We start from the raw sequence: 15798 nt of genomic DNA on the forward strand, positions 1-15798 counted from the left end.
AAAAAATCTTGGAGGTGATGATCTGATTCTTTTCAATGGAGGCAGTAGGCCTGCCCATGCCTTTCTCTCTACACCTAAAACAGCCCTATTCATGACATGAGAAAGCCCACGCACATTACAGCTCAAATGGAATTCCTAAGGTTCCATACAAACATACCTTAAAATTCCAGTGGGGAGACCCCAGTTTCTTCCTGCCTTTGTAATATCTTTAATAGATGTACTTAATACCAACTCAATTCAATCTGTTCTAATTCAATTTTCTGTAAACCGCCCAGAGAGCTTCGGCTATGGGGCGGTATATAAATGTAATAAATAAAATAAATAAATAAAATAAAATCTCACCCATGCTGTAGCCAGGCTGTTCATCTTTTCTTGTTTTTAAAGGCACTGCTTGCAAGTTTATTCAACAGAACATTTGTTTGTTGCTCCACTTTTTAAAGTCCCCAAATGGCTTCAGAGAGGACGGTCTTTGATTTATTTATTTATTTATTACATTTTTATACTGCTCATTAGCCGAGGCTCTCTGGGCAGTGCACAATTAAAACCGTAAAATACAACAGTGTCAGATAAATTTAAAATATTACAGGAAACACGGTCGTGTTTCTTGTAGTTAAGGACGGTGAGTAAAAAGAGCATTCCACCATGTTAAATGGAGTTACTGGGGGGTGGGTCAACCTAGCAGCCTAAAATGAAAAATATTTCAGCAATCTTTCTGAAACGCAGTACTGCTAGAAAGAAATGCTGGCTTTACATACCCTGCGCGTTTCAGGAAGATTGCTGCAATATTGAGGGCTGGATGGCAGTTTAAAGCAGAAAAAGGGGGGGAAGCATCTCTGTCTCAATCTGATCAGACATGCTTCCGGGTTGGCGACCATTTTTTTGCGCACTAATAGTGCTAATTTGGAAGCCTCCCCATGCAATCCATTAGTAAGATTGCATTGCCCTATCCAGCCCATTGATGGAATTAAATGTTAAAAAGGCGATATAAAACAAACTAAGGCCATAGCTAGACCTAAGGTTTATCCCTGGATCGTCCAGGGGTCAAACCTGTTCATCTAGGTGACACACAGGGGATCCAGTGCTCAGGCAGGGGCGAACCCTGGATGATCCCAGGATAAACCTTAGGTCTAGCTGTGGCCTAAGTTAGAATCCAGGCAAAGCCTGTGTTTAAAAGGCGTTTAAAAGATGTTACATATTCCGCCTCCCAAACTGCACGAGGGAGGGCTTTCCAGAGGATGGGTGCTGCTACAAAGAAGCATTCCATTCGTTTCAGAATGACCAGCAAGTCCCTCTCTGAGGATCGTAGCTGACATCCAGGTGCGTATAAGGGAAGGAGTCTGTTAGGTATGCTGGTCCCAAGTTGTTTAGGGCTTTGTAGGATAACAACATAACCTTGTATGTGGCTCAGTAGCTAACAAGCAGAGCCAGTGCAGTTCTTTTAACACAGGTTTTACATGAGCAGAGCTGCTTCCGAACTGCACACATGCTTCCGAACCGCATAGAATGCATTACAGTGGCCTAATGGTGAGGTTACCAGTGCATGAATGACCATGGCTAGGCTATCCCTATCCAGGAATGGGCATAGTTGGAACCAGCCAATCAGCATTGTTCATGGCTGACTTCTGCAACAAACTGACAGAATTGATTTCCCCTGAGTTCAACCTGGATGGTAATAGGTATCTTTGACAAGACACTTTTGAGAGCGGCTCCACTATCCAAATGATGGAGGTTTCATACACCATAAAAGAGGGTGAGTAACACTGGCTATCCAAAGTCTCCTGTATAACTAGCAGGGATTCTAACTATTAAGCGGAAGAAAATCCTATTGATTTCCATGGGGTGGAATATTCTTGCATGAACTGTGCTTAAAACTGGCATGTTAAATTTGTGAACAACTACACAAAACGTGAAAATTCAATTGAAGTATATTGGACTTACTAGGACTGAGATATACATCATTGAACATTTAGCATTCTTACATGATATATGAGATAAAATATTAGTAGACTAAACTGAACCTGCAGAGTTTGTGCAATCAAAGTGACTATAAACAAAATAGCATCTTCTAGATCTTGAAAGCTTGGATAGAAGTCCATTTTCTCATCATCAAAAGTCAGCTCCATCTTAAACAAAGGCAGCCGACTTTGGTCATCCAAATTGAATAGTTGCACATACGCCTCAACAGTTCTTTTCAAGAATTCCTTTAGCTAAAAAAATTACAGAGAATTTTGTTACATGTTGCAAAAGAAAATCTCAACCTATCCTCTACCACAGCAAATCCATATATACTGACATACGTACATACATTTTTAATAGCAGGGACATTTTCTACAACTCCAGGCTTAAAATTTCATCTCCTAACATCATTTCATCTAGTATGTAGAATTTCCAATTATATAAGAGTGCACATTCTTGAATTTGGTATAAAGCATTAAAATTTAAAGCATGAACCCCAGAAAATATTCCTATCACTCCTGCAGCTGTTGCTATGACCACAGGAGAGGATGGCCATAGCATTCAATGGAGCTATCTTCCCTCCTCTTGGGCAGGTGTGCAGTCTGTAAATTATGTCTGCTTCTGAGGTCTCATTAGTGCAATTTTTTATTTATGAATTAAAACCATTTATAATCTGCCTATCTGCTGAAACACTCATAGCTCAAATGGAATAAAATACAGATTTATTTAATGAAAAGCGTTCACAATTGTACCTAAACAGTATAACTGAATATTACGTTCAACTACTAAAATTCTTAGTTTTTAAAATAAAATTCATTTCTAAGTTTTGGAGGACATTTATTTATTTATTGTATTTTTATACCGCCCAATAGCCAAAGCTATTGTGATCTGTAACTAATGTGATCTGTAATATTTTTAAAAATTCTGAATTCACTTAGTTCCTTGACAAATTCCCACTAGCATCAACAGGACCAGAACTACACCTAGGGGCTGTCTAAATGCTCGGAAAGCCCCAGAGTGGGTGCGTGTGACACAGCGTCAATTCTACGACGCAACTGCAATCGCACACCCAACCCAGGGCTTTCTGTCAAAGCTGTGAAAAAAAGAAGTTACAGACTTATCCCAACTCTCTTGATGTTGCGCAAGACAACATCAAGACTGCCCCAAAGCCTCACTCCAGAGTCACAGCAGAGGCATAGTTGGGCAGAACCTGGTGGAAGGCAACCTGCAATTGATCACCTTCCACCAGGAAGAGGGTGGGGGTGGCTCTGGCCCTCGGATGGCAGCCCAGAAACCCTGTGCTCCCTCCTCGGCATTGGGATTACCCAATGCCAGCCTGGGGGAGTGATAGCACAGGGTTTCTGAGGGACAGCACCAACCTGGCACTGTGAAGACACCCCCCTACAATATTATATATGCACCCCCTGATTCAGTGCAGGTGCAGAATTTCTGACTCACACACAAGGCTCTACTTTCTCCACAAGAGCTTTCCCATTCATTTCAACAAGACGCAACATTGAAATTGCCTTCCTCTGCATATGCCCTGTGTTACTCTTCTGTTTAAATGAATGGGGAAGCTCTGAACCTGGAGCTCTGAACAGGGTACACATCTGACATTGATTTGAAAAACAAGCTTTACCTGGTTAGACATAAGTGTAGCCACACAATTATAGAAAGAATCAACTTGGTCAGACTTCACACCCTCTAGTGCTTCTTTTCTAGTGAAAAGATTGATAACCCTTGGATACCATGTGTTTAATATTTTTTCTTCTGTTTTTAAGCTGTTTATAGACACATCATTTTGAAGTGATTCATACTCATGTGGGCCTCTTGATCTACCAATAAAATAAGAGTGAAAAATGAAACTGCATTAAACAAAGCCAATTATATAGCCTATAAGAAAAAAAATCATCAATATGAATAAAGAAAACTTGCATTTTAATATTTATGTATTAAAATATTGAGCCCATATCTTATTCGGAGGAAAGAAAACTCAAGAGCCTTAAGCACATTTGCTACTGAAAAAAATAAAGCATAGAAAAACAAGTGATACCAGCAACAAAATGTTACAGCATGGAATGTCCTGTTCAGAGCTTCAGTCAAACAGTGGATACCCTCTTCCAGTTTACTCCATTTTGCTTCCTCTTGTCTCTAGTTTACCACTTTTCCCACCAACAGTCAGTCAGCGTTCTGCGCCCACTGAGCATGTTCAGTCTTCATTGGGTTGCTTTGAGGTCCTGCCCTCACTTTTCAGGACATTTTCCCCTAAAAGTTTTATACTTCTGCAAACCTTGAGATTTCCCCAAGCCTGTTGATAACCCCTTCTTGTATGTGGATGGTGCTGTTTTGGCTAAATAAGAAGCCATACTTGGAGAATGAGTTCATTTTTTCTATATAATAGTAATAGCATATCATAAGTAGAGAAATATCTCATTGTGGCTGCCTTACATCTAGCATATTAAGAAATTAGGCTGCAATCCTAAATTCATTTACTAAGGACGTCTCATCAAACTCAGTTACTTAGAAATAAACACACAGAATTGTGCTGTTACTGTGACATGTTTATTTATTTTACTTATTTATTACATTTATATACCGCCTCATAGCCGAAGCTCTCTTGTTTAGGCTGCAATCCTTTGCACACTTTCCTATGAGTAAGCCCCATTGAACTAAGTGGAATTCACTTCTGCTGAAACATGCATAGGATTGCATTGTTAATTGATCTGACATAAAGTAAGAAAAGTAAGCTATGATATAATAACATAGTTACCTAATTAGAATACATTCTATATTTCGAATAATAATTCAATGACATAAATTTTACCTGAAACTTGACAAATCTACTATAAGTAACTGGGAAAAGGTTTTGTAACCAATATCCAGTAAAAGTCTTAGAGTTGGATGGAGAATATGTAAATTTTCAAAAATCTGTTTTCTTGCTTGTACAAAGCTTTTATGCCAAGGTCTGGAAAAGTCTAGTCCTCTGGTAAAATAAACACAATGGACATATTAAACAGAAACACAGGCAAAGAAAATTTATACCTCTGATTAACAGATCATAGAAATAATTCCTTGCCTTAAAAATCTCAACAGTTTGAGCTTAAGACTTCCATTTTTCTGCTTTCGAAAAATACTGCTCTCTACAAGCTATGCACGTTGAGACAGAAAAATGTTCTAAAACTCCCAGCATGGCTGCCTGGGGAATGCTCAGAGTTGTAGGACATTTTTTCTGTCTAATCATGCATAAGATTGCACCCAAAGTTATGCCCTAGAAAATAATCAAAGATTGCTAGGAGGTTAGGTCATCCCCTTGCCACACCATATGGATATCATATGGGTGATACAGGTAATATGAACTCTTCCTCAGGAACTCTCGCTTTTCTAAGCCCTCTTGAAACCCAGGGCTTTCTTCATGGTGCCACATTGGTGGCGCCTCCCTCTTTAACCCCATACTTTCCCTCTTCAATTGCGCACTTTCCCTCTCCTGGGATGGTAATCCCAATGCTGAGGAGAGAGATCAGGGTTTCTGGGTGGCCAGCCGGGTCCCAGAGCCACCCCCACCCTCTTCCTGGTGGAAGGTGACCAATTGCTGATCACCTTCCACCAGGCTCCACCCTTGGGTTGACCCTGGATTAGCCGCCATGTTGACATCACTGCATTTGAAAAAGTCAGGGTAAATCCCCAGCTTTTTCAAAATGCAGCCACACGGTGAAGCCCCATGGTGGCTGTGAACCTGCACCTGTGTTATCTAACCAATGTGGGGCTGATCCACAGCCACTGAGGGGCTTTGCCTGCATATAGACAGCCACTCACCAGTTTGAGAGAGAGCACTCTGCAGAATGCCCTGAGGAAGACTTGATGTGTGAATCTCAATTCTGTCAGCTCATAGGCCAATAAACTCATTGCTCAATAAGGTCATGGCTAAGGTAAGACAGTGCATACTTTTCTCTCTGTATAACTTTTATTTGATTTCAAAACTTAAAATTCAGATAATCTCAATCATTTAATTCAAATGTTATAAGTAGGGGTAAAAGAAAATATATTAAACCAAGTTAAACAAGTATCTCATATCATTTGAAGAATGTGCTTTGCTTTGTCAATAAAACATGTCTGCTTTAAAAGGAATTGGCTGCACTTTGAGATTATCCAGCAATCCTGGAGTGCTTGATTCTGAGCAAGAGTACTAAACTTTTAAATTTCTGCCAGTTTGCAACTATCAGATTCCCTCTTCTTAGCTTTTCCAGTGCAACTCTCTTTTAAAGGAATGGGAGTATTGGAATGCCGTGTTTTTGCACACATGTCATTCATTTCAACAGACTTGTGGGGGAGTTGTTCCTAGATTAGTATGCCCTCTGAAGTGATATTATAAACCATAATTCTGACTTAAGCATTGTCTTGTAAATGACACAGAAAGATAACAGACTGTGTTTCTAGGGCTGGTGTGTAAATCCTCTTTCAGCCTGAGGGCAGACTTCAATTTTGGAGATGCTTCTGGGGGCCACATTCCAGTCATGGACAGGGCTGAATGCAGAGAAGGTGGAGCAAAAGGAAAGGGGGCAGGGCTAAAAAATACCAGCATATTTTAACTTAAAGCTGTTCTGCCAGTAACTATGCCATAGGAGAGGCTCTGTTCATTGTCCACTGTCATTCCCCTACCTACTATAGCCAGTAAGATTTTAATTTCTTGCTCTGGGCCTTCATGCATTTTAAAAGGCACAACTAATTATTATTATTTATTACATTTATATACCGCCCCATAGCTGAAGCTCTCTGGACAGTTTACAAAATCAGTTGGGTATTTATAGGGGAGGAATTAAGCTAACTGATCTATAAAACATCCACTTGCAGCAATCGGGGATTTCCATACACAACATATTTGCTATTCAAATTATAGAGATACAGTCTGTGTCTGGAAGGAGATACAGTCTGTGTCCGGAAGTAATACTAAACTATGGTTTAGTGCTACAGGACTGAGCCTTGGGTCCTTGTACTCCCAGCATAGCCAAAAGGAAGAGATTGGAAACATCTGCTTCTGTTTTCAAGTTTGTTATGTCCAACCACTAAACTGTGGTTAATTTTGTCTATGGTTCAAGCCATGGTTTCAAATCATAGTTTAAACCATGATCTTGGTTTGTTCAAATAAACCATAGTTAAAATTAGCCACAGTTCCCAGTTCAGACAGAATGACAAACTCTGGTTAGTTAAAAACAGAAGCACTTGAATTTAGCCAAAAAGACGAGAAGTGAATACTTCCAATTTCCATCTTCTGACAGCACCAGAGGATAAGGGAAGGAGAAACAGGCTCAAGTCCATAATACCGAACAATGATTTAGTATTATGTCTGAACCAGCTCAGTCAATTGACATCCAAATAATAGCCACCAAAAAAAGAAAGAAGTGACCAGGTGCTTCGTACTATGTATATATACAACAGGTGGGTTGATTAGACCCTAAAGTATTTATGTATATAATTTACTCACAGAGGTTCAACTGGCAAAGGTCCCTCTTTTTCATATTCAAGCAATTTTACGTTTGGCTTGACAAGAACACTTCGCACTAGAACATATTGGGAGGGTATAACAATATTATAAATTAGGAAAGGTAACTTAAAATAAATACCTAAAAGGCTCTTTTTTAATTATTGCCCAAACCAATAGGATTGTTCAAATTTCCTTCAAAAGTATTGGTGGGAAATGGCTTACGTACTTTATATTAACACATATCGGCTGTAAAAAGAAATCTGTTATTTAATATTTTATTTCGAGTAAGCTCTTCCTTTGTTTTCATACATTTTGAATAACCAACGGTTTACATTTAGTTTGTTTTTGAAAACTTATTGAAATGTGTCAAGAACTGGTGTAAAATTAATCTTGAGTTCAGCTCTTGCTTCAACTATGAACTCGCTTGGTAGGAGAAGGTATAAAGATGCTAAAAGAGCCCCAGCTGATTAGGCCAAGAATCCATTTAGTCCAGCATCCTGTTTCCAACAGTGGCCATTCAATACCTCTGGAAAACCCACAAGCAGGCAAACCACCATGTCTCAGCCCCAAAGCTCTTGCCTATAATATAGTAACAGTATTGATCTTCCTTAAAGGGTTGTTGTTTTAACTGAGATGATGTATGTGAAATGCTAGATAAATGCTAAGTATTGTTAAGTCTCTGCAGAGGCCACCAGTGAGAGAGGAAGCAGCAGCCAGGCACCTCTCCACCGTGCCTGGGTCCAGCTCCAGCTGAGAGCCCCCTCCCTCCTGCTACCAACTGTCTCTGGAGAGGCCACCAGTGAGGGAGGAAGCAGCAGCCAGGCACCTCTCCACCGTGCCTGGGTCCAGCTCCAGCTGAGAGCCCCCTCCCTCCTGCTGTCAACTGTCTCTGCAGAGGCCACCAGTGAGGGAGGAAGCAGCAGCCAGGTACCTCTCCCCCGTGCCTGGGTCCAGCTCCAGCTGAGAGCCCCCTCCCTCCTGCTACCAACTGTCTCTGGAGAGGCCACCAGTGAGGGAGGAAGCAGCAGCCAGGCACCTCTCCACCGTGCCTGGGTCCAGCTCCAGCTGAGAGCCCCCTCCCTCCTGCTGTCAACTGTCTCTGCAGAGGCCACCAGTGAGGGAGGAAGCAGCAGCCAGGCACCTCTCCACCGTGCCTGGGTCCAGCTCCAGCTGAGAGCCCCCTCCCTCCTGCTACCAACTGTCTCTGGAGAGGCCACCAGTGAGGGAGGAAGCAGCAGCCAGGCACCTCTCCACCGTGCCTGGGTCCAGCTCCAGCTGAGAGCCCCCTCCCTCCTGCTGTCAACTGTCTCTGCAGAGGCCACCAGTGAGGGAGGAAGCAGCAGCCAGGCACCTCTCCACCGTGCCTGGGTCCAGCTCCAGCTGAGAGCCCCCTCCCTCCTGCTACCAACTGTCTCTGGAGAGGCCACCAGTGAGGGAGGAAGCAGCAGCCAGGCACCTCTCCACCGTGCCTGGGTCCAGCTCCAGCTGAGAGCCCCCTCCCTCCTGCTGTCACCTGTAACTGCTGAACTTTCCAACTAAGATTATAGTGCCTGAATTTGCTTTCCTTTTCCCCCTCCTCCTCCTCCCTCCCAATCCCCTTTCCTTTTGTGTCGTGTCTTTTAGATTGTAAGCCTGTGGGCAGGGACTGTCAAGAAATACTTTTGTAAGCTGCCGTGAGAGCCTTTTTTGGCTGAATGGCGGCATAAAAATCCTTAAATAAATAAATTAAAAAAAGAATGAATATATTAGCACGCTTTGAGAATATCAGAATTGGGGGAAAATATCTGTGATACATTTAGGTATCAATGTAATTTTTGCTATCTGTTAAGGCAAGATTTTATGCAGTAGAAAACTATGCTTTATATTGTACAACAACATTCGTAGGAATATATAGGAGAAAGAAGTCGATACTGAATGTTTTGCAGTACCAGCAAAGACATAATATGGAATATAACTTGTACAGCCATAATATAATGCTCCTAGTGGAACTTACCCATATATCTCTTCATGCTCATTTCATAATCGTTTGTTACCTCAGCTAAGAGCTCTTCCACCAGTTTCTCTCTCTCCTTGCCTTCCATTAGATTCTGAGGTACCAAAGTGAGCATGGAAACTAGCCACTCCTGCTGAATAGGCACCACTGGATTATTTTCAACACATTTCTTCATAAAGAGATAGTTGTTCTGAAATAGCACCATGATCAAGTTAACACAAGATCAAAACAATGGAGTTCCCGTTGTTCTGTTATTAAAAGGATAAGCTCTTGTATTAAAGTTAATTTGTCTTGGCCTGTTCAGAAACCTGAACAGAAAATGAGGCAAATTCCTTTTAGACAATTTTGGTATTCATATTGAATGCAATAATTGCTAAAATATCATCTGTTGTTCTCAGTAGTATACTGTACTGTTATTGTACAAATTATACAAATCAGGTTATGTCACTGTATGAAGAGGGAGATGATATATTAAAGCTTGCATTCAATCAATAGAGAACGGTGATTACTGGGAAGCTGCATGTCTTAGCAAAAGAAAGGAAAAGAAAAGAAAAAGTAAATACTGTTGGACAAGATCCAATACCTAGCCCACAAAGCAGCACAAGCTGTCTAATACCAGCCTGTACAACTTGGGACCACAAAACTATACACCTCCCATGTATTGTGTTTTGCATTTTATGTACTTTTATGTACTTTTCCGCTTTTCATTTCAAAAGAAAAAACAAACTACCAAAACAGTAATAAAATCAACAAGAATAATCAGGTGAGCAGCAACAAAAATTAAAAAGTCAAACATCAAACAAAAACTCTCAGTACAAAAGTAGAAAGACAAAACAAAACAAATCGATCTTTACCAAAAAGCCCACCAGGAAAGCCATGTCTTAGGCAACAATTGTATGCATGTTAAACAGAAAAAAAGTCATATATCAACCACCATACTTGCAAGCCATATTGGTTGCGGTAGGACTTTTCTCCTTAAACATGCACAGGATTGTGCCCTTAGTCTGATAAGTGTAACTTCGGGCACGATGTGCTTCTTGGAGCAGAGAGTTCCAGTTTATGCACTACAACTCTTGTATTCATCCGCAGTACTTCCAATGGCAGGGAAACTTAGAGGAGGGCTCCACCTTTAATCAGAGAGCACAGGCATGTTGGGGAGAATGTCAGGGAGAAGGCAGTGTTCAACAAAATCAAGTCTCAAAGTCATTTAGGGTTTGAAAAGGTCAGAACCAGCACCTTAATCAACTAAACAAGTAGGTAACCAATGAATATTAAAGAGAGAGAGAGAGATGGAGTAATACACTGCATCCAATCAGCCCCAGACAATAATCTGGCAGTGGTATTTTGGATCAGTTGAAGCTTTCAGACAGCCTCAAATAAAGTGTTTTACACTCCAGCCTGAAGTAACTACCAAATAAATGACCATGGCCAGGTCAGCCTTCTCAAAGAAAGATGGCAGTTGGTACAGAACTCAGAGGATGCTTCCATATGAGGCTTTGTGTAATCCCATTGTCTCATTTCCAAAATTTTATGCACAGGGGTGGGGAGTCCAAATAATGTCATCTTCAATTTGTAGTGTTCCCATGTTTTTCCAACACTTTTTTTTACCACAAAAAAAGGTAGAACAGGTGCACAATGCCTTTTGATTGTTAGCTCTAGGAAGCCCTCTGTCTGGAAGCACCCCTAGACACCATTTATTTATTTATTTATTTATTTAAAACACTTATATCCTGCCCTATATCATTAAGATCTCAGAATGGCGTACAGATAAAAGCATACAGTATAAAACAATAAATATGCACAGTTAAAAACAAATTAAACCATGAACCAAGTTAAAACAATATATAATTTAAAAGCAGTAAAAGCAGTAAAAACAGTTAAAACAATGTGCCATCTTAGTGAGTTTAACCATCAAAGGCTTTGTTAAAAAGCTATGTTTTTACTTGGCGCCGAAATGAAATCACTGTTGGCGCCAATCGGGCCTCCAAGGGGAGGGCATTCCACAGTCAGGGTGCCACAACAGAGAAAGTCCTCTCCCTTGTCCCATCATAGCGTATATGTTGAGTTGGTGGGATGTGGAGAAGGGCTCCTCCAACATATCTCAGGTCTCGGGCAGGCATATATAAGGAGAGGCACCTAGACATCCAATAGCAGTGCCAGTAGCACTCCCAGACTGCAAACCTGATCTTTTTTATGAGGAATGCAATCTCATTCAACACAGGTTGTATAATTACTTGTGGACTAATTGATACTACAACTAACAGTATTTCTGCCTTATCTGGATTAAGTTTGTTTGCCTACATATAGTCCTTCACCACCAGTCCATAGTTCAGGTTTTTCACTGCCTCCCTAGGATCAGTTGAAAATGAGAAATACGTATCATCAGCATACTGATGATACCTCAGCATAGATCTGTAGATACCTTCATCCACCAGTTTCATGTAGACATTTAAAAGCTGTGGGGATAAGAACCCTGGAGCTCCCCATAAGCCCACCGCCATGGAGCAGGACAGTAATTCTACAACACCATCTTCTGGGAGCTACCTGCCTGGAAAGAATGAAGTTCCTCCTGATATTTGCATTCCTGGGCTCGAGGAAAGAGCATGGGCTTAGCCTGACTGGTGGGTTATATTTGGTTTCTTGGATAACAAGTTGTGCAGACCTGATCTAATGCAGAGGGGAGCATTAAACATGACCAATAAGGAGTGACATCAGCAACTTTCATGTCAGCTTGGTAAATGATGAACATCTGCCAGGACTTCTTCTCCATGTGAACTGGAATCCTTGATTTTATTCAATGTACAAACTTAAAAAATGAGTGGACACCACTGAGAAAGTAATACTATACTAGATGTCCAAGATATTCGTATTCCAATCAAAGACTTTATGACTTTCTTTTTCTTACCACCCAGACGAGGAATATTGTTTTCAAGTTAGCGTGATAAAATTTTGGATAATTTTGTAAATAATTCAAAATTTCCACAATATGCACCATTTTTCAACCTCTGATCCAGAAAATGAGGATTTCTTTGTTATTTCTAAATATGCAGATAGATATTGGGCATATTTAAATGAATCCTAATTCCTCATTTAAATCCTTTTAAACAACATTTTATCATCAAAATCTTGCAACACTTATACTCACACATACACACTCTTAGATACTTCACTTACTCTTATTTGTTTCTGCTCACTGTTCATCTGTTGAAAAACAAAATTAAGATCACAAAATTAAGTTCACAAAATAAAATAAAATCATTCTTCTGAAGCTTGTACCAGTATAGCTCATTCAGCCAGTGCTATGCTGCAATGAGAAATGGACCTAAGCAATTTTTTTAGGATGAGAATCAAGCAGGGTAGGAGATTCACTGAAACAGGTTCTCAGACCAAAGAATCACCCTATAAACAGTGGGTAGCCAAGTAGTGTCCTGCAATTACTATGGGTCTGACCTCTAACAACTCCATAATAAATTATTATAAGAAAGATGAGGAAAGCACATAGAACACCACCATTTTTCACAACCTAGCATTATTCCATAAGATAGATACCCATTTCCACAGCACCAAGTGTAGCCAAAATAAAATACTCAAAGGTCAGGAACACCACTGCTTGCCTACCCAAAGGAACAATATATGCAGGAATAATTAGGAATGAGTACCCACACGTAAAAAAATTCAATCACTTTTAACAAACAGAGCACCAGCAGTGATGGTATCTGATATTAGCACTGTTAGTGCTAGTATGAAACTTGCTATTTTTGCTGGAGCATTCTCTGGCTTCGGTGGAATCCTGTGTTCAATTTACCCAAGGCTATGCGAATTTTACAAGTGATCTGAATGTAGCCCAGTCTCCTCTTGTTCTCCTCCTGAAGGTACAACACTGGTGTATCTCTCAGACAAACTATGAACTTCTATAGATTATGCCTGGTTAATTTACATTTGCCTATAGAATGCACTACAGAGGTGTTGGTAAATTAGTTGATTTATTCACAGGGTTTATATATTACTACTTGGCAGTGCCTGTTGCATGGTTTTCCTAGGATAAGGGAAGAGAGGAATGGAGAAAGCTGGAGGATAGGTTGTGATCAAGGGGTTAGTACATAGTTAAGTCACTATGCCTGAATATAGCAAAGATTGTGCTGTAAAACTTTTAAGAAAAAACCCTCAAAGAAATGTTATGATCAGAGTACTATATCTTAAAGTAGATTAGAAACTTACTGTAAAAGGCAATAGTGGAATAGGAGGCTGGGTCTCTTTTTTAGCAAATTTTTCAATGGCTCCTGCATAGTCTTTTGTAGCTGTATTGACTCTGAAGTAAAATGTACAGAATACAAAAATTGTGAACAATAACCACATTAAATTATGTGAACATGAAAAGGATTAGATAGCCACTAAATTATTCATCATTCATTATTTTAGCCCTATTCTGGAATGTCAGTATACCCTTTTTGCGGAACATACTTCCAAATACATAGCCTTTGAATCATTATCCAAGGGAATTAATTATTTGTATGACATAGAATATAAATCCTGCCATCAGACTATGTTCTAAGAAACATAATATCACATAATTCTAGATTTCTTGGACAAACGTTGGTGAGTACTTAAGCATGTATTTACTACCATGAACCTAAACATTTGATAAAACATTTTTGAATGTGACAACATTGGAACATATGAAGCTGTGGTCAGACCATTGGTCCATCTAGCCCACTATTGTTGACACTGACTGGCAATGGCTCTCCAGGGTTTCAGGCAGGAGTTTTTCCAAACCTAATTAGAGATGTCGGGAATTGAACTTGGGACCTTCTGCATGCAAACCATGTGCTCTACCACTGAGCTAACATCCCTTTCCAAGGGTTGTGAACACAGTACAGAACTGTGTACTGATGTACATAATTTCAGTTGTGAGCCAGCTATAGCACATTCACTACAGACACAACACGTATACATATAACCCTCTCCCCAGGACCAGGGGAAATCTTTTTTTTCTCTTTGAAGAGAAACTGCACAACACTGACTAACCACATCTTGTGATATATGGTGTAGCATGACACTATTTTATGTTATTTATATTACTATATTATTTATTTTTATGTTATTTTAGACATTAATATCCCATTTTGTCTTCAATGGATTCAAACAAATAATTAAAACAATAAATACCAAACTATAAAAAATAAAGCAAAAACAATACCAAAAAAGCATTATCAATTGCTCCAAGAATTGCAGGTTAAATTTCAACACTGGAGGGCACAGCTACCAGATAATTCCACTGACACCACCGGCTGCATTCAGCCTATTTTCCCCATGTCTCCCCTTGGTCAAAGTGAGTAGCATGAAAGTGTGGTCTTGTACACAGGATGAGAGACCCTTCGGTTGTCAAAATCACACAGTCAAACCTCAGGATCCAAATTAAGAAGTGTTGTTGAGATTTAGTTACGGAGACATAAAATAGCATAAAAAGAAATAAACACTTTAATCTAAATAATCCACAGTAGATAAACTTACAGAGCAATCCTATGGTACTCTAAATTGCATCTAGAGTGCTATAGGATGCTGTGGATCTCCTCATCTGCCCCCGTAGACAGAGCATGGAGAAGGAGATCCGATCATGGATCTTCCCTCACCTACCTGCTCCTAATCATCATGGAAAGCTTCTCTTACAAGGTTGCAACTGCAACCTCATAAGAGGAGTCAGTGGGGGAAGTGGACATGCTGGTAAAAGGGGAGAAGAGAGGCCAGGAGGCACAGAATCCTATGGCCTCTTCAGTCCCCTCCCTGCCCACCGAAAGGTAAATCAGTTAGACAGACTCAAAGTCACATCTAGCTGCTTTTGTTATATTAAACAGAGGAATGGAGGCGGAGTCCCTCTATTCTCCTCTTGCCCTGTTTGGCTCTTTGCAGGTGGGGCATAAGATAGGTGGAAGGCTCTGAACCCAGAGTGCAAATTTGAAAAGAATTTCAAATTTACTCATGAGAAACAAGAATCACCCCCGATTACAATTTTTTCATATGGAATATTCTCCATTTCTAACCTATGGGATTGGGGAGATGCATAAGAGTTAGGATGATAAAGGCTACCCTCTAAGCTCTGCAGAGAACTTGTAACACGAGAGACTGATGTGACTGGCATCGCTATCCTTCCCTATTGCTCCTGTGTATAATGTAAAAAATGACAGGGAAAGGTATCTTACATGATCCTATTAAGCATCTTTTGCTGTTCCTTGACTCTTCGATATTTCATCAGCTTTTTCTGTTTTTCAGTCAAGCCCTTGGATGTGGATGGCAGAGCGATAGGTGGTAACCGAATGTTCCATGCATCATCATCGTCTTTAGCAGAGTCTGACGATTTGCCTGGAGCTGACAT

At 40.3% G+C, this 15798-nt stretch overlaps 1 protein-coding gene across 1 annotated transcript in view; it reads right to left on the bottom strand.

Moving 5' to 3' along the window:
- The window catches only part of DNAH12 (dynein axonemal heavy chain 12), a 107423-nt gene extending 91625 nt beyond the window's left edge, over positions 1-15798 (bottom strand). Inside the window, exons 1-8 of the mRNA XM_063121339.1 lie at positions 15626-15798; positions 13647-13737; positions 12603-12629; positions 9429-9618; positions 7436-7511; positions 4781-4939; positions 3596-3791; positions 2019-2207 (exon numbers count right to left, since the gene is read on the bottom strand). Coding sequence (XP_062977409.1) covers positions 2019-2207; positions 3596-3791; positions 4781-4939; positions 7436-7511; positions 9429-9618; positions 12603-12629; positions 13647-13737; positions 15626-15798 — 1101 coding nt within the window. The remainder of the gene's footprint in view (positions 1-2018; positions 2208-3595; positions 3792-4780; positions 4940-7435; positions 7512-9428; positions 9619-12602; positions 12630-13646; positions 13738-15625) is intronic.

This window comes from Elgaria multicarinata, chromosome 3 (assembly GCF_023053635.1).
Source record: "Elgaria multicarinata webbii isolate HBS135686 ecotype San Diego chromosome 3, rElgMul1.1.pri, whole genome shotgun sequence".
In the NCBI taxonomy this organism is placed as follows: Eukaryota; Metazoa; Chordata; class Lepidosauria; order Squamata; family Anguidae; genus Elgaria; species Elgaria multicarinata.